The sequence below is a fragment of the Oncorhynchus kisutch genome, linkage group LG7 (genome assembly GCF_002021735.2).
Source record: "Oncorhynchus kisutch isolate 150728-3 linkage group LG7, Okis_V2, whole genome shotgun sequence".
Classification (NCBI taxonomy): Eukaryota; Metazoa; Chordata; class Actinopteri; order Salmoniformes; family Salmonidae; genus Oncorhynchus; species Oncorhynchus kisutch.
The window spans coordinates 47,612,210-47,629,709 of NC_034180.2; the positions used below are offsets into that span (position 1 = coordinate 47,612,210).

Here is a 17,500-nt window from a genome sequence, read left to right on the forward strand (position 1 = left end):
GATGGTTTTCCTTCTGGAGGGTTCTCCAATCTCCACAGAACTCTGGAGCTCTGTCAGAGTGACCATCAGGTTCTTCGTCACCTCCCCTCCCCCGATTGCTCAGTTTGGCCGGGCGGCCTTCTCTAGAAAGAGTGTTGGTGGTTCCAAACTTCTTCCATTTAAGAATGATGGAGGCCACTGATTCTTGGTGACCTTCAATGTTTTGGTATCCTTCCCCAGATCTGTGCCTCGACACAATCCTGTCTCTGTGCTCTACAGACAATTCCTTTGACCTCATGGCTTGGTTTTTGTTCTGACATGCACTGCCAACTGTGGGACCTTATATAGACAGGTGTGAGACTTTCCAAATCATGTCCAATCAATTGACTTTCCCACTGGTGGACTCAAGGATGATCAATAGAGACAGGATGCACCTGAGCTCAATTTCTAATCTCATAGCGAAAGGTCTGAATATTATGTAAGGTATTTCTGTTATTTTATTATTAATAAATTAGCAAACACTTTTCTTTGTCATTATGTTGTATCATGTATAGATTGCTGAATATTTTTATTTATTTAATCCATTTTAGAATAAGGCTTTAACGTAACAAAATATGGGAAAAGTCAAGGGGTCTGAATACTTTCCGAAGGCACTGTATGTCATATCCTGTATAGATGAAGCATGATTATGGTTGGTAATAGCAGCATATGGGGGAATTTGAATAATTTAAATAGATGGCACCTGTCGTAGAGAATCTGTAACGTTTGGATGTCAGTCAACTTAGAGGTCTGTGGACATTGTACAAACTTAGATTTTGGAGTGTACTGCCCCTTCAACTATTGAGCTGGGGATCAGAGTGGCAGGATGTCTTTAGAGGTTTATGTAAGAAGTTCTGTGGCGTGGTGCCCTGATGTAAATAGATCAAACTCAAGCATCTCTGTCTCTCGGCAGTTTCTCACTCGCCCTCTCTTTCTTCCTCTCTCTCTCTCGCTCTCTCTTTCTTCCTCTCTCTCGCTCTCTCTTTCTTCCTCTCTCTCTCTCGCTCTCTCTCACGTCACACAAGCTTTAATTGACTAACTGAGTACTTACAGGAGCTCACAGGATTTACCCTCCACCCCACAGGGCAACCCAGGTAAACACACACACCGTGTCTCAGGAACAAAAATAACCTCCCACTCGCTCTGCTATGTTGACATAATGTTGTATCAGTATTGCGTAACAGTGCCTTTGAATACAATTGCTCTGCCCCTCTAAAAAGTGGTGTTTGTCAATGAAGTAACAGTGAGCGGCCTGTAAGGCACGTGGGGGTTATAGTGCTAATAGTACTCTCTAATAGTCCACTTCCTGGTGTTTTGGAATGCCTCAGGTCTTTTTATCCGAAAAAAAATAGTACATCAAACCATCAGAATGTCCCACTGTCAGATATCAATACTGTTTTCAGTCTCTGGGGGGGGGGTCTTTTATTATTCCACAGTCCCTGAACCTGTTGTTTTCTACTCTTTCTACAGGATTCTACTGTGTCTGACCCTGTTGTTTTCTACAGGATTCTACTGTGTCTGACCCTGTTGTTTTCTACAGGATTCTACTGTGTCTGATCCTGTTGTTTTCTACTCTTTTTACAGGATTCTACTGTGTCTGACCCTGTTGTTTTCTACAGGATTCTACTGTGTCTGATCCTGTTGTTTTCTACTCTTTTAAAAGGATTCTACTGTGTCAGATCCTGTTGTTTTCTACAGGATTCTATTGTGTCTGACCCTGTTGTTTTCTACAGGATTATACTGTGTCTGACCCTGTTGTTTTCTACAGGATTATACTGTGTCTGACCCGGTTGTTTTCTACAGGATTCTACTGTGTCTGATCCTGTTGTTTTCTACAGGATTCTACTGTGCCTGACCCTGTTGTTCTCTACAGGATTCTACTGTGTCTGACCCTGTTGTTTTCTACAGGATTCTACTGTGTCTGACCCTGTTGTTTTCTACAGGATTCTACTGTGTCTGACCCTGTTGTTTTCTACAGGATTCTACTGTGTCTGACCCTGTTGTTTTCTACAGGATTCTACTGTGTCTGATCCTGTTGTTTTCTACTCTTTTTACAGGATTCTACTGTGTCTGACCCTGTTGTTTTCTACAGGATTCTACTGTGTCTGATCCTGTTGTTTTCTACTCTTTTTAAAGGATTCTACTGTGTCAGATCCTGTTGTTTTCTACAGGATTCTATTGTGTCTGACCCTGTTGTTTTCTACAGGATTATACTGTGTCTGACCCTGTTGTTTTCTACAGGATTCTACTGTGTCTAACCCTGTTGTTTTCTACAGGATTCTACTGTGTCTGATCCTGTTGTTTTCTACAGGATTCTACTGTGTCTGATCCTGTTGTTTTCTACAGGATTCTACTGTGTCTGACCCTGTTGTTTTCTACAGGATTCTACTGTGCCTGACCCTGTTGTTCTCTACAGGATTCTACTGTGTCTGACCCTGTTGTTTTCTACAGGATTCTACTGTGTCTGACCCTGTTGTTTTCTACAGGATTCTACTGTGTCTGACCCTGTTGTTTTCTACAGGATTCTACTGTGTCTGACCCTGTTGTTTTCTACAGGATTCTACTGTGTCTGACCCTGTTGTTTTCTACAGGTTTCTACTGTGTCTGACCCTGTTGTTTTCTACAGGATTCTACTGTGTCTGATCCTGTTGTTTTCTACTCTTTTTACAGGATTCTACTGTGTCTGACCCTGTTGTTTTCTACTCTTTTTAAAGGATTCTACTGTGTCTGATCCTGTTGTTTTCTACAGGATTCTATTGTGTCTGACCCTGTTGTTTTCTACAGGATTATACTGTCTCTGACCCTGTTGTTTTCTACAGGATTATACTGTGTCTGACCCTGTTGTTTTCTACAGGATTATACTTTGTCTGACCCTGTTGTTTTCTACTCCTTTTAAAGGATTCTACTGTGTCTGATCCTGTTGTTTTCTACAGGATTCTATTGTGTCTGACCCTGTTGTTTTCTACAGGATTATACGGTCTCTGACCCTGTTGTTTTCTACAGAATTCTACTGTGTCTGACCCTGTTGTTTTCTACAGGATTCTACTGTGTCTGACCCGGTTATTTTCTACAGGATTCTACTGTGTCTAACCCAGTTGTTTTCATTGTTTTCTACTCTTTTGACAGGATTCCACACTCCCTGATCCTGTTGTTTTCTACTCTTTTGACAGGATTCCACACTCCCTGATCCTGTTGTTTTCTACTCTTTTGACAGGATTCTACTGTGTCTGACCCTGATGTTTACATTGTTTTCTACTCTTTTGACAGGATTCCACACTCCCCGACCCTGATGTTTTCTACAGGATTATACTGTGTCTGACCCTGTTGTTTTCTACAGGATTCTACTGTGTCTGACCCTGTTGTTTTCTATAGGATTCTACTGTGTCTGACCCGGTTGTTTTCTACAGGATTCTACTGTGTCTGACCCTGTTGTTTTCTACAGGATTCTACTGTGTCTGATCCTGTTGTTTTCTACAGGATTCTACTGTGTCTGATCCTGTTGTTTTCTACTCTTTTTACAGGATTCTACCGTGTCTGACCCTGTTGTTTTCTACTGGATTCTACTGTGTCTGACCCTGTTGTTTTCTACTGGATTCTACTGTGTCTGACCTGGTTGTTTTCTACAGGATTCTACTGTGTCTGACCCTGTTGTTTTCTACAGGATTCTACTGTGTCTGACCCTGTTGTTTTCTACAGGATTCTACTGTGTCTGACCCGGTTATTTTCTACAGGATTCTACTGTGTCTAACCCTGTTGTTTTCTACAGGATTCTACTGTGTCTGACCCGGTTGTTTTCATTGTTTTCTACTCGTTTGACAGGATTCCACACTCCCTGATCCTGTTGTTTTCTACTCTTTTGACAGGATTCCACACTCCCTGATCCTGTTGTTTTCTACTCGTTTGACAGGATTCCACACTCCCGGATCCTGTTGTTTTCTACTCTTTTGACAGGATTCCACACTCCCTGATCCTGTTGTTTTCTACTCGTTTGACAGGATTCCACACTCCCGGATCCTGTTGCTTTCTACTCTTTTGACAGGATTCCACACTCCCTGATCCTGTTGTTTTCTACTCTTTTGACAGGATTCTACTGTGTCTGACCCTGATGTTTTCATTATGCTCTTTTGACAGGATTCCTCAGTTTACGAGAAAGAAAAAGACATCATCTCCATCGTGAGTATACTCATATCCATTGATTTCTTTCCCTCTACTACTTTCTTTTCTAAATACTGTTCCTAATTATTGAATTGAGACATTCATTTCTGTATAATGATTTTAATCATTGAGGGTCAAAGATGAAGTGTGGTGGTGCAACGGATCGGTTGTTTATTCAATAAATCAACATTTAATTATATCTGGCTCTGCTCAAATAAATGTCTTCTAGACTAGTGTAACCATTTCCCCAGAATCTATTTTCATTTTAGTTTGAGTTTTTTCCAGTTCTAATGCAAACAACAACTTAATTAGCAGCATGAGATTTGATACATCGAAATAAATACTGAACAAAAATATAAAAACAACATGCAAGAATTTCAAATATTGTACTAAGTTACAGAAATCAGTCAATTTAAAAATAAATCATTAGGCCCTAATCTATGGATTTCACATGGCTGGGCAGGCTAACCCACCGGGGGGGGGGGGGGGGCAGGCCCAGCCAATCAGAACAAGTTTTCCCCCACAAAAAGGGCTTTATTACAGACAGAAATAGCATTTGTGGTCTTTTATTGTCCCCAGCATAAGGTGCACCTGTGTAATGATCATGCTGTTTAATCAGCTTCTTGGTATGCCACACCTGTCAGGTGGATGGATTATTTTGGCAAAGGAGGAATGCTCACTAACAGGGATGTAAACAAATCTGTGCACAAAATTTGAGAGAAATAAGCTATTTATGCGTATGGAACTTTTCTGGGATCTTTTATTTCAGCTCATTTAACATGGGACCGACACTTTACATGTTGCGTTTATATTTTCTTTGAATTTAAAATGAATCACTAGTCTACAAACAATATCCCATAATGTCAATTAAATTATGTTTAAATAATGTTTAAAAAATGAAAAGCTGAAATGTCTTGAGTCAATAAATATTATGTCAAGCCTAAATCAGTTCAGGAGTAAAAATGTTCTTAAGTCATAATAAGTTGTATTGACTCACTCTGTGTGTAATAATAGTGTTTAACATGATTTGAATGAATATCTCATCTCTGTACCCCACACATGCAATTATCTGTAAGGTTCTTCAGTCGAGTAGTGAATTTCAAACACAGATTCAACCACAAACACCAGAGAGGTTTTCCAATGCCTCGCAAAGAAGGGCACCTATTGGTTAAAAAAAAGAAGCAGACATTGAATATCCCTTTGAGCATGCTGAAGATATTAATTACACTTTGGATGGTGTATAAATACACCCAGTCACTACAATGATACAGGCGTCCTTCCTAACTCAGTTCCCAGAGAGGAAGGAAGCCTATACAGAATAAAACATATTCTATAACAAGTGACATACAGAAATCTCATTTGAAGAAATCTAATTTGAAATCTCAGTTTAAGAAATCTCATTTGAAATCTCAGTTTAAGAAATCTAATTTGAAATCTCAGTTTAAGTCGGAAATTTACATTTAATTAGGTTGGAGTCATTAAAACTCATTTTTCAACCACTCCACAAACTTCTTGTTAACAAACTATAGTTTTGGCAAGTCGGTTAGGACATCTACTTTGTGCATGACATAAGTCATTTTTCCAACAATTGTTTACAGACAGATTATTTCACTTATAATTCACTGTATCACAATACCAGTGGGTCAGAAGTTTACATACACTAAGTTGACTGTGCCTTTTGAACTTCTTTGGGAAATTCCAGAAAATTATGGCATGGCTTTAGAAGCTTCTGATAGGCTAATTGACATCATCTGAGTTAATTGGAGGTGTACCTGTGGATGTATTTCAAGGACTACCTTCAAACTCAGTGCCTCTTTGCTTGACATCATTGGAAAATCAAAAGAAATCAGCCAAGACATCAGGAAAATAAATTGTCGACCTCCACAAGTCAGGTTCATCCTTGGGAGCAATTTCCAAATGCCTGACGATACCACGTTCATCTGTACAAACAATAGTACACAAGTATAAACACCATGGGCCCACGCAGTCATCATACCGCTCAGGTCTCCTAGATATGAACGTACTTTGGTGCGAAAAGTGCAAAACAATCAAAGAACAACAGCAAAGGACCATGTGAAGATGCTGGAGGAAACAGGTACAAAAGTATCTATATCCACGAGTCCTATATCGACATAACCAAAACTGCCATTTAAAAAAAGCCAGACTATGGTTTACAACTGCATATGGGGACAAATATCGTACTTTCCTCTGGTCTGATGAAACAAAAATAGAACTGTTTGGCCATAATGACCATTGTTATGTTTGGAGGAAAAAGGGGACGGCTTGCAAGCCAAAGAACACCATCCCAACCGTGAAGCATGGGGCTGGCAGCATCATGTTGTGGGGGTGCTTTGCTACAGGAGGGACTGGTGCACTTCACAAAATAGATGGTGCCATGAGGAAGGAACATTATGTGGATATATTGAAGCAACATCTCAAGACATCAGTCAGGAAGTTAAAGCTTGGTCGCAAATGGGTCTTCCAAATGGACAATGACCCCAAGCATACTTTCAAAGTTGTGGCAAAATGGCTTAAGGACAACAAAGTCAAGGTATTGGAGTGGCCATCAGAAATCCCTGACCTCAATCATATAGAACATTTGTGGGCAGAAGTGAAGAATTGTGTGCGAGGAGGTCTACAAACCTGACTCAGTTACACCAGCTCTGTCAGGAGGAAAGGGCAAAAATTCATCCAATTTAGTGTGAGAAGCTTGTGGAAGGTTACCTGAAACATTTGACACAAGTTAAACAATATAAAGGCAATGCTACCAAATAATAATTGAGTGTATGTGAACCTCTGACCCACTGGGAATGTTGTATTTTTTTAAATTTCACCTTTATTTAACCAGGTAGGCCAGTTGAGAACAAGTTCTCATTTACAACTGTGACCTGGCCAAGATAAAGCAAAGCAGTGTGACACAAACAACAACAAAGCGTTACACATGGAGTATACAAAGAGTAAACAAAGAGTAAACAAGTCAATAACACCATAGAGAGAAAAAAAAGTCTATATACAGTGTGTGCAAATGGTGTAAGGAGGTAAGGCAATAAATAGGCCATAGTAGCAAAGTAATTAGAATTTAGCAGATTAACACTGGAGCGATAGATGAGCAGATGTGCAAGTAGTGATACTGGTGTGCAAAAGAGGAGAAAAGTCAATAAAAACAACATGGAGATGAGGTAGGTAGATTGGGTGGGCTATTTACAGATGGGCTATGTACAGCTGCAGCGATCGGTTAGCTGCTCAGATGGCTGATGTTTGAAGTTAGTGAGGGAGATATGAGTCCCGTGCTACAGGTGAGTGTTGTTATCATGATCAGTGATCTGAGGTAAGGCGGAGCTTTACCTATTATAGACTTATCGATAACCTGGTGCCAGTGTGTCTGGCGACAAATATGTAGTGAGGTCCAGCCGACTAGAGCATACAGGTCGCAGTGGTGGGTGGTATAAGGGGCTTTGGTGACAAAAACGGATGGCACTGTGATAGACTGCATCCAGTTTGCCGGGTAGAGTAGTGGAAGCGGCGATGTCATCTACAAAATAGAAGTCGAGGATCGGTAGAATAGACCGTTTTAAAGAAATTAAAGCTGAAATAAATCATTCTCTCTACTATTATTCTGACATTTCACATTCTTAAAATAAAGTGGTGATCCTAACTGACCTAAGACAGGGAATTTTTACTAGGATTAAATGTCAGGAATTGTGAAAAACAGAGTTTTTAAATGTATTTGGCTAAGGTGTATGTAAACTTCCGACTTCAACTGTATGTATTCACTCCCTTTCACAAGTAGACCCATATAAAATATAAGTGGAACCATTTTTAATGTACAACATCTCTCCCGCCAGTGTCGTCAGTTGGTGGCGGTGTGTGATGAGATTCTGTACTGCAGTCCAGAGGTGCTCCTTACCCACACTGCCCAGCTGGAGAGGGTTGACCTGGTGCCTGTCTTCGACGGCGATCACCTGGTAAGTAGGACACTGTCAGTGTCATTCTAATGAACCAATCAGATCTTCGACAGGCTCTGGCTAACCAATCAGAACATCTGCTTTTGAGCCCTGTCTGTATCTCTTACTCTGTCTGTCTCTACCTCCTCTCTACTTCCTGTCTCTACCTGTACTTCCTGTCTCTACCTCGACCTCCTGTCTCTACCTTTTCTCTACTTCCTGTCTCTACCTCTTGTCTCTACCTCCTCTCTACTTCCTGTCTCTCTCTCTGTCTAACTAATCAGACATAATTTCTTTACATTCCATTTGGAAAGTATTCAGACCCCTTGACTTTTTCCACATTTTATTACATTACAGCCTTATTCCAAAATTGATTAAATGAAACATTTTCCTCATCAATCTACGTACAATACCCCCTAATGACAAAGCGAAAACAGGTTTTAGAAATGTGTGCTAATTTATTACAAATTAAAAACAGAAATACCTTATTTACAGAAGTATTTAGACCCTTTGCTTATGAGACTCGAAATTGAGCTCAGGTACATCCCATTTCCTTTGATCATCCTTGATGTTTCTACAACTTGATTGGAGTCCACCTGTGGTAAATTCAATTGATTGGACATGATTTGGAAAGGCACACACCTGTCTTTATAAGGTCCCACAGTTGACAGTGCATGTCAGAGCAAAAACCAAGACATGAAGTCAAAGGAATTGTCCGTAGAGCACAGAGACAGGATTGTGTCGGCACAGGGTACCGAAACATGTCTGCAGCATTGAAGGTCCCCAAGAACACAGTGGCCTCCATCATTCTTAAATGGAAGAAGTTTGGAACCACCAACACCCTTACTAGAGCTGGCTGCCCGGTGAAACGGGAAGAAGGGCCTTGGTCAGTCAGGTGACCAAAAACATGATGGTCACTCTGACAAAGCTCCAGAGTTCCTCTGTGGAGATTGGAGACACTTCCAGGTGGACAACCATCTCTGCAGCACTCCACCAATCAGGATTTTATGGTAGAGTGGCCAGATGGAAGCCACTCTTCAGTAAAAGGCACATGACAGCTTGCTTTGTTTTTCCCAAAAGGCCCCTAAAAAACTCTCAGACCATGAGAAACAAGATTTTATGGTCTGATTAAACCAAGATTGAACTCTTTGGCCTGAATTCCAAACGTCACGTCTGGAGGAAACCTGGCACCATCCCTACGGTGAAGCATATTGTTGGCAGCATCATGCTGTGAGAATGTTTTTCAGCATCATGGACTGGGAGACTAGTCAGGATTGAGGCAAACATGAACGGAGCAAAGTACAGAGAGATCCCTGATGAAAACCTGCTCCAGTGAGCTCAGGACCTCAGACTGGGGCGAAGGTTCACCTTCCAACAGGACAATGACCCTAAGTACACAGCCAAGACAATGCAGGAGTGGGTTCGGGACATGTCTCTGAATGTCCTTGAGTGGCCCAGCCAGAGCCTGGACTTGAGCCTGATCGAACAGCTCTGTAGAGACTTGAAAATAGCTGTGCAGCGACGCTCCCCATCCAACCTGACGGGGCTTGAGAGGACCTGGGAGAAACTCTCCAAATACAGGTGTGCCAAGCTTGTAGCGTTATACCCAAAAAGACTTAAGGCTCTAATCTCTGCCAAAGATGCTTCAACAAAGTACTGAGTAAAGGGTCTGAATACTTATGTAATTAAAAAACTTTTTTTTTTTAAATACATTTGCAAAAACAATCCAACTGTTTTAGCTTTGTCGTTATGGGGGATTGTGTGTAGATTGAGGAATAAAAAAATATATATATTTCAGAATAAGGCTGTAACGTAACTGTGGAAAAATTATTTGTTTTGAATACTTTCCTGAATGCACTGTTTGTCATCCTGAGTGTCCTTTAGGGATGACTCACGTTCTCATCCTCTCTCTACTTCTCTCACACTCTGTACTCCTTATTTCATTTCTGTTTCATCATTCTCTCTGATCCTTTATTAAAACTTCTTGTACACTTTCTCCTCGGCCTAGCTCTCTCGCTCTATCCAATCAGTCCTCAATCGACCTCCTCTTTTGTTATAGGTGTCTCATTTGCTCTCCTTTTCTCTTTGCTTCTCTCTCTCTCCTACGTTTTCTGACGTTTTTTTCCTCAGTTTTTCATTTTCACTCCGTCAAGGTGAAGTTTCACCACCACCCGTAGGCAGCGTTTAAAGATGGGGAAAGCAATTTATTTGGGGGGGGGGGGGGGGGGGGGAATAACATTCTATAATAAAGTATTGCATGGTTCTAACATGGCCTACTATTACTAATGTGATGAGTAGATTGGATAGTCATAAATTAGGCTAATAATCTAGCTGACGCACTGTTCGCAAAAAATATGGTTCTCCTTTCCTTGTCCTTTTATTTGGACATCCACAACTCAGCCCCAGCTAGAGGGACATTTTCTAGGAGGATCTGAGAAATATCTGACACATGCACAGCTCAGCCCTAGCTAGAGGGACATTTTCTAGGAGGATCTGAGAAATATCTGACACATGCACAGCTCAGCCCTAGCTAGAGGGACATTTTCTAGGAGGATCTGAGAAATATCTGACACATCCACAACTCAGCCCCAGCTAGAGGGACATTTTCTAGGAGGATCTGAGAAATATCTGACACATCCACAACTCGCCCCCAGCTAGAGGGGCATTTTCTAGGAGGATCTGAGAAATATCTGACACATGCACAGCTCAGCCCTAGCTAGAGGGGCATTTTCTAGGAGGATCTGAGAAATATCTGACACATGCACAGCTCAGCCCTAGCTAGAGGGACATTTTCTAGGAGGATCTGAGAAATATCTGACACATCCACAACTCAGCCCCAGCTAGAGGGACATTTTCTAGGAGGATCTGAGAAATATCTGACACATCCACAGCTCAGCCCTAGCTAGAGGGGCATTTCACAAACGCATTTCATGCAATTCTCCATTACTTTATTATCTATGACTGGAGACCATTAGCATACTCTTTAATACCACAAAATGACAGGGAATGCTTATCAGCTGACACTGACAAACTAAGCTAAAAAAAAACAACCATCTAATCGAGGCCTATGAAAGGGGAGATGCATATTATAGGCTATGACGTCTATCTAGCCTGGAGGAGGAAATGATTGTCCTAAAAAACTTGGCACGGACTCACCTAATGATAAAGACAGTGAATATGCGCCACAAAATCAACTGGAATATGCTCTCTGCTATTGTGGCAATAAGATTGCTGGCTTAATAGCCTATTGGGAGTTTTTCACGTTTTGATAGCCTAACTAAAGACCATCTGATCTTGGTCTCCTCTCTTTTGTGTTTTTCCCACAATTTGTATTTTTAAATATTGTATTGTGATAGGCTTACGCCTATTTTAGTTGCTTTTCACTGACAGCCGCAAATCAATGATCAGCTCTGATATTTGCTACACGCGCTGCCCAAATTGTAGGCTTCCCAAACTCTGTGCTTCCAGGCTGTATGCGCTTGTGATTTTAAAACAATCCTCAGCTATTAAAAAAATTAAATAATTAATAATAAAAAGCAAATGATCCTCTGTGGCAGATCATGCTCTCTGGTGTAGTGTTTTGAAGGATTTCATTTATTTTTGTTAGGGGAAGCTTTAGGACACGCCTCCTATGCCACCACTCCTATGCCACCACTCCTATGCCACCACTCCTATGCCACCACTCCTATGCCACCACTCCTATGCCACCACTCCTATGCCACCACTATCAATCAATCAAATGTATTTCTGAAGCCCTTCTTACATCAGCTGATGTCACAAAGCGCTGTAACAGAAACCCAGCCTAAAACCCCAAACAGCAAGCAATGCAGGTGTAGAAGCATGACCAAATGTATGTGGACATCTGCTCGTCGAACATCTCATTCCAAAATCACGGGCATTAATACGGAGTTGGTCCCCCCTTTGCTGCCAGGACAGCCTCCACTCTTCTGGGAAGGCTTTCCACTACATTTCTGGGAACTCGATAATGAGTGTTGCAACAGAGGACAGACATTTTTTATGTGTTATATGCTTCCGCACTCGGCGGTGCCATTCTGTGAGCTTGTGTGGCCTTCAGCACTCGGCGGTGCCATTCTGTGAGCTTGTGTGGCCTTCAGCACTCGGCGGTGCCATTCTGTGAGCTTGTGTGGCCTTCAGCACTCGGCGGTGCCATTCTGTGAGCTTGTGTGGCCTTCAACTTCTCGGCTGAGCTGAGCTCCGAGACGCTTCCACTTCACAATAACAGCACTTACAGTTGACCAGGGCAGTTCTAGCATGAAAGAAATTTGACGAACTGACTTGTTGGAAAGAGGTGGCATCCTATGACGGTGACATGTTGAAAGTCACGGCACTCTTCAGTAAGGCCTTTCTACTGCCAATGTTTGTCTGTGGAGATTGCATGGCTGTGTAATGGTTGTGGCTGAAATAGAAAAATCCACTAATTTGAAGGGGCGCCCACTGTGGGAGTGCACCCTCTGACCAGAGCACCCACTGTGGGAGCACACCCTCTGACCAGAGCACCCACTGTGGGAGTGCACCCTCTGACCAGAGCACCCACTGTGGGAGCACACCCTCTGACCAGAGCACCCACTGTGGGAGCAAACCCTCTGACCAGAGCACCCACTGTGGGAGTGCACCCTCTGATCAGAGCACCCACTGTGGGAGCACACCCTCTGACCAGAGCACCCACTGTGGGAGCACACCCTCTGACCAGAGCACCCACTGTGGGAGTGCACCCTCTGACCAGAGCACCCACTGTGGGAGCACACCCTCTGACCAGAGCACCCACTGTGGGAGCGCCCCCTCTGACCAGGGCACCCACTGTGGGAGCGCCCCCTCTGACCAGAGCACCCACTGTGGGAGCGCACCCTCTGACCAGAGCACCCACTGTGGGAGTGCAGCCTCTGACCAGAGCACCCACTGTGGGAGCGCCCCCTCTGACCAGAGCACCCACTGTGGGAGCGCCCCCTCTGACCAGGGCACCCACTGTGGGAGCGCCCCCTCTGACCAGAGCACCCACTGTGGGAGCGCACCCTCTGACCAGAGCACCCACTGTGGGAGCGCACCCTCTGACCAGAGCACCCACTGTGGGAGCGGCCATTTTGTATTGTTGTTTTAAAGAAGAAGAAGAAGAAGAAGAAGAAGAAGAAGAAGAAGAAGAGGGAACAAAAAGTAAGATGACAGTTGGGGGCGATGTGACCTGTCAGAGTGATTGGTTAGAATAGATCATTTGGGGTCATTGTTAATAGACCTTGGCTGACTGGGGCTATCTTCTGGGAGCAAGGTAATGGTTGTTGAAGTGGAGAGAGTGATGACTGCAGTCTGGTGCGTGTCACATTGCACTGCAGTGATTAAAAAAAAAACTGTTGTGTTTTAAATGCATGGGCCCACTGGGACATGAGCCCACTGATGTGTTTCAAAGGCAACATGCAAAGCAGCGATCGCTTTCACCTTATCCAATGAGAGTTATGGAACCAGGTCTGTCTCTCATCCTCCCATCATCACGGCTCTCTCCCTTCATCTTCAGGCAACAACTGGGCAGTGTTCATTAGGGCAGCAAACGGAAGAAAACAAACTGAAACAGGGAGGGATTATTATATCATGTTCAATTAGAAACGCTTGTCTTCGCTTTTCATTGCAAAACGTTTTGCTTCGTTGTACCCTAATGAATACAACCATTGAGTCTGAGGGGATGTGGTGGTGGCCTTTCACATTCAGATCTGCTCCAGTCCATAAGTCTAAAAGCCCCAGGAGTCATGTGATGTATATTGATCACGGTTGGGCTATGCATGGTTCCCCTTACCGTGCCTGCGCAAATATCAATAAGGACCCCAAGGGAGAAGTGACATACAGGTAGATAGATCACTATGGGACAGGTAGCCTAGGGGTTGAAGGCAAACTCAACACAAAAATATCTTTAGATTTTTGTTTCATTAGTCCATTGTTGATATAGTCCCAAAATCTTTTCCATGTCAGCAATCAAGTTTTCAAGATGTACAACTTTCAAAATAATCAAATAGATTTTTTTTTTTCACGGCCAACAGTTTCCCCGTGTGTATCAAGAATGGTCCACCACCCAAAGGACATCCAGCCAACTGGACACTCGATATTAGGAAGGTGTACAGCACTCAGTGTACAGCACTTTTAGAACTGAAGTAGAATGAATTTCGAGAGATGTTTGAGGGTTTGATTGCTGTGTAAGATGTTTAATTATGTTGCGACTTTTGGCTAATTAATATTCAAGATAATTGACTGATTTAATTACTGGAAAAATGAGTTGATCAAACTTATTTGATTATTTATTTGATTTGGTTATCCTATCGAAATTAATCTGAGGGGCACCATTACGGGTTGGATTATAGAGGCCCTTAAATTAATTCTCAGTAGTTATCGTTAACCGTTATACCATGAATCTTATATTAACAATAGGCTTAGTCAACAGTGAATTTAATATATTCTCATTCTGAACAGTTGAGAAGCTCTAAAACCTCAAGCACCCAATTGCTTGCAAATGAACTCAATGCCACAAATAATTCACTGAAGGTTTTATTCTATCCTTCCCCCTCTCAACCCTGTCCTTCAGAGCCCAATGGGCTATTACCATTACATTTTCAATGCACTTACTCTAAACAAAACCCAATAGGAGTAATGGCTTGTATTGCCTTGACATGCGGAAGGTCTGGTGTTGTGTGTGTGTGTGCGCGCGCCCGCCCTTGCTTGCGTGTGTGAATACTGTGTATTTAAAAATGCAATTTGTTAGCTAACATCAGTCTGCCATAGAGGGAGACTTAACAAGTGCTTTGTAAAAAAAACACAAATATCAGGGGATTACCACGCTAGATAGAATCAGTAGGAAACATGAACCTCATGGCATCGTCTGTAAGCCAGTATAATCACAGTATAATGATGCCGCTATTAACTATAAAGGCGTAATGTTTATCACAAGCTGTTAGTGGGAGGGCTGTTCGCACTTCATACCGCTCTGGGCAAAAGTAGTCCAGTATATAGGGAATAGGTAGCCATTTTGGATGCACCTACTGGCCTGGGGCAGCAGGGTAGCCTAGTGGTTAGAGCATTGGACCAGTAACCGAAAGGTTGCAAGTTCAAATCCCCGAGCTGGCAAGGTACAAAATCTGTCGTTCTGCCCCTGAACAGGAAGTTCACCCACTGTTCCTAGGCCATCATTGAAAATAAGAATTTGTTCTTAACTGACTTGTCTAGTAAAATAAAGGTAAAAAAATAATAATAATGGTAATGCACTGGCTGTGTTAGAAATCTTACTGTGTTATGTTGTGTTATTTATTTGTTGTTATTTTTCTATTCATTTTTCTATTTATTTATTTAACCTTTTATTTAACTAGGCAAGTCAGTTAAGAACAAATTCTTATTTACAATGATGGCCTACCCCAGCCAAACCCTAACCCTGTTGATGCTTGGGACAGCCAAACCCTAACCCGCTCTATGGGACTCTCAATCACAGCCGGTTGTGATACAGCCTGGAATCGAACCAGGGTTTGTAGTGAATCCTCTTGCACTGAAATGCAGTGCCTTAGACCGCTGTGCAACTCGGGAGTTATCTAGATTTATTAGTGGGGATTTAAGGTTGTGAAAGAGAATGGCTACTTAAATGAGTGAAATGATCAAAAGTGAAATAGCTGAGTGAAATGTCTTGGTTGAAGGAGGTTGCATATTTACGGCCAAGAGGTTTTTTTTTTACCATGTGACCTGATTATGAATTGGGTGGGGGGGTGTAACTCAATGTACTTTAAAATGAGTGAAACCATATTGAAACTGTAGAAATAAAGGACCTCCATTCATAAGGTATCTTGACTGTCCAGCTCGCTAACAATCACCTAAATGAAAGCTAGACAGTCAGGAAGCATCGCAAAAACAATATTTATTTTATTTTATTTTATTGACGACGAGTGAAATATAATCCATTTTCAGTGTGGGCCCGCCAGACCTCGTTGAAGACCAAACACAGCCCCTGGGGCTAAATGAGGTGGACACACCTGCTCTACAGGCTGTTACTAGGCCCTGGAGTTTTTCTTTGTCAGGTGACCAGGAAAAACTCTTTGCACTACACATATTGTTTACATATAAGCAACTCCATTCCGACAGTAAAATCCATCCTGACTCGGTTATGTCTGAAACTAGCCTGGTCCCAGATTTCTATGTGCTTTTGCCTTCTCCATAGTCATTGTTTGGCATGACAATTCCATAAGAAGTTAGCAAGAGAGCAGAAACCAACTAGCATCCAGGCTAGGATACTAACTCTACTGAATCCGCTTTAACAGTACATTGAAGTAATGAGTGATGAATGAGGTTTATCCGGACTTTATAGGCTGGGGTTTGGTTATACTCACCCAGTCAGATGAAGGCTTGCCAGGGAAAGGAGAGGGAACAGCGTTTTAGTACAATCTCTCCTCTGGGATAGCCTGCCTGGGATAAAGATGTTGATAAAGATGGCTACTCCTAATGGAGTCTATCTGAAGCATTCTGGATGCCATCTAACTTCCGAGTGAGAGATTCCATTTGTTTATTATTAGGATCCCCGTTAGCCGACGCCAATGGCGACAGCTAGTCTTAGTGGGGTCCGTCTCATAACGAGAAATACATTACAGACAAAATACTTTAAAATTGACATACATTTACATGAGATAGAAGGGAGTTCCATGCACTTATGATACTGTACTTTTCCCTGAATTTGTTCTGGACCTGGGTACTGTGAAAAGACCCCTGGTGGCATGTCTGGTGGAGTATGTGTGTGCATTGAGTGTGGCGTCAAAAAAGCAGAGTATATCTTTATTATGGACAGACCTCTTCCCCATCTTTACAACCATTGAATATATGTATTTTGACCGTGACAGTTTACAATCTAAGGTGACATCAAATGATTTAGTCTCCTCAACTTGTTCAACATTACCAGATTAAGCTAAGGTATAGAATTCAAGGAATGATTTGTACCAAATACAATGCTCTTAGTTTTAGAGATGTTCAGGACCAGTTTATTACTGGCCACCCATTCCAAAACTGACTTAAATTCCTTGTTAAGGATTCAGTAACTTCATTGGCTGTGTCTGCTGACACATATGGTTGAGTCATCGGCATACATGGGGACACACATTTTGTTAAATGCCAGTGGCAGGTCATTGGTAGAGGGCCTAGAGAGCTGCTCTGTGGTACACCACACTTTTGACATTAGAGAAGCTTCCATTAAAGAAAACTTGCTGAGTTATAGATATATCTGAATCCACAATATGGCAGAGGTTGAAAAGCCATACAGTAAGATTTCTCAACAATAGGTTATGGTCAATAATATCAAAGGTTGTACTGAAATCTACCAGTACAGCTCCCAAAATCTTCTTATCAATCAACCAATCATC

At 42.2% G+C, this 17,500-nt stretch overlaps 1 protein-coding gene across 1 annotated transcript in view; it reads left to right on the forward strand.

Annotated features, from left to right (window-relative positions):
* The window catches only part of cnksr1 (connector enhancer of kinase suppressor of Ras 1), an 87,088-nt gene that overhangs the window by 37,846 nt on the left and 31,742 nt on the right, over nt 1-17,500 (forward strand). The window contains exons 5-6 of the mRNA XM_020487011.2: nt 4,150-4,191; nt 8,019-8,138. Of these exons, the coding sequence (XP_020342600.2) occupies nt 4,150-4,191; nt 8,019-8,138 (162 nt within the window). The remainder of the gene's footprint in view (nt 1-4,149; nt 4,192-8,018; nt 8,139-17,500) is intronic.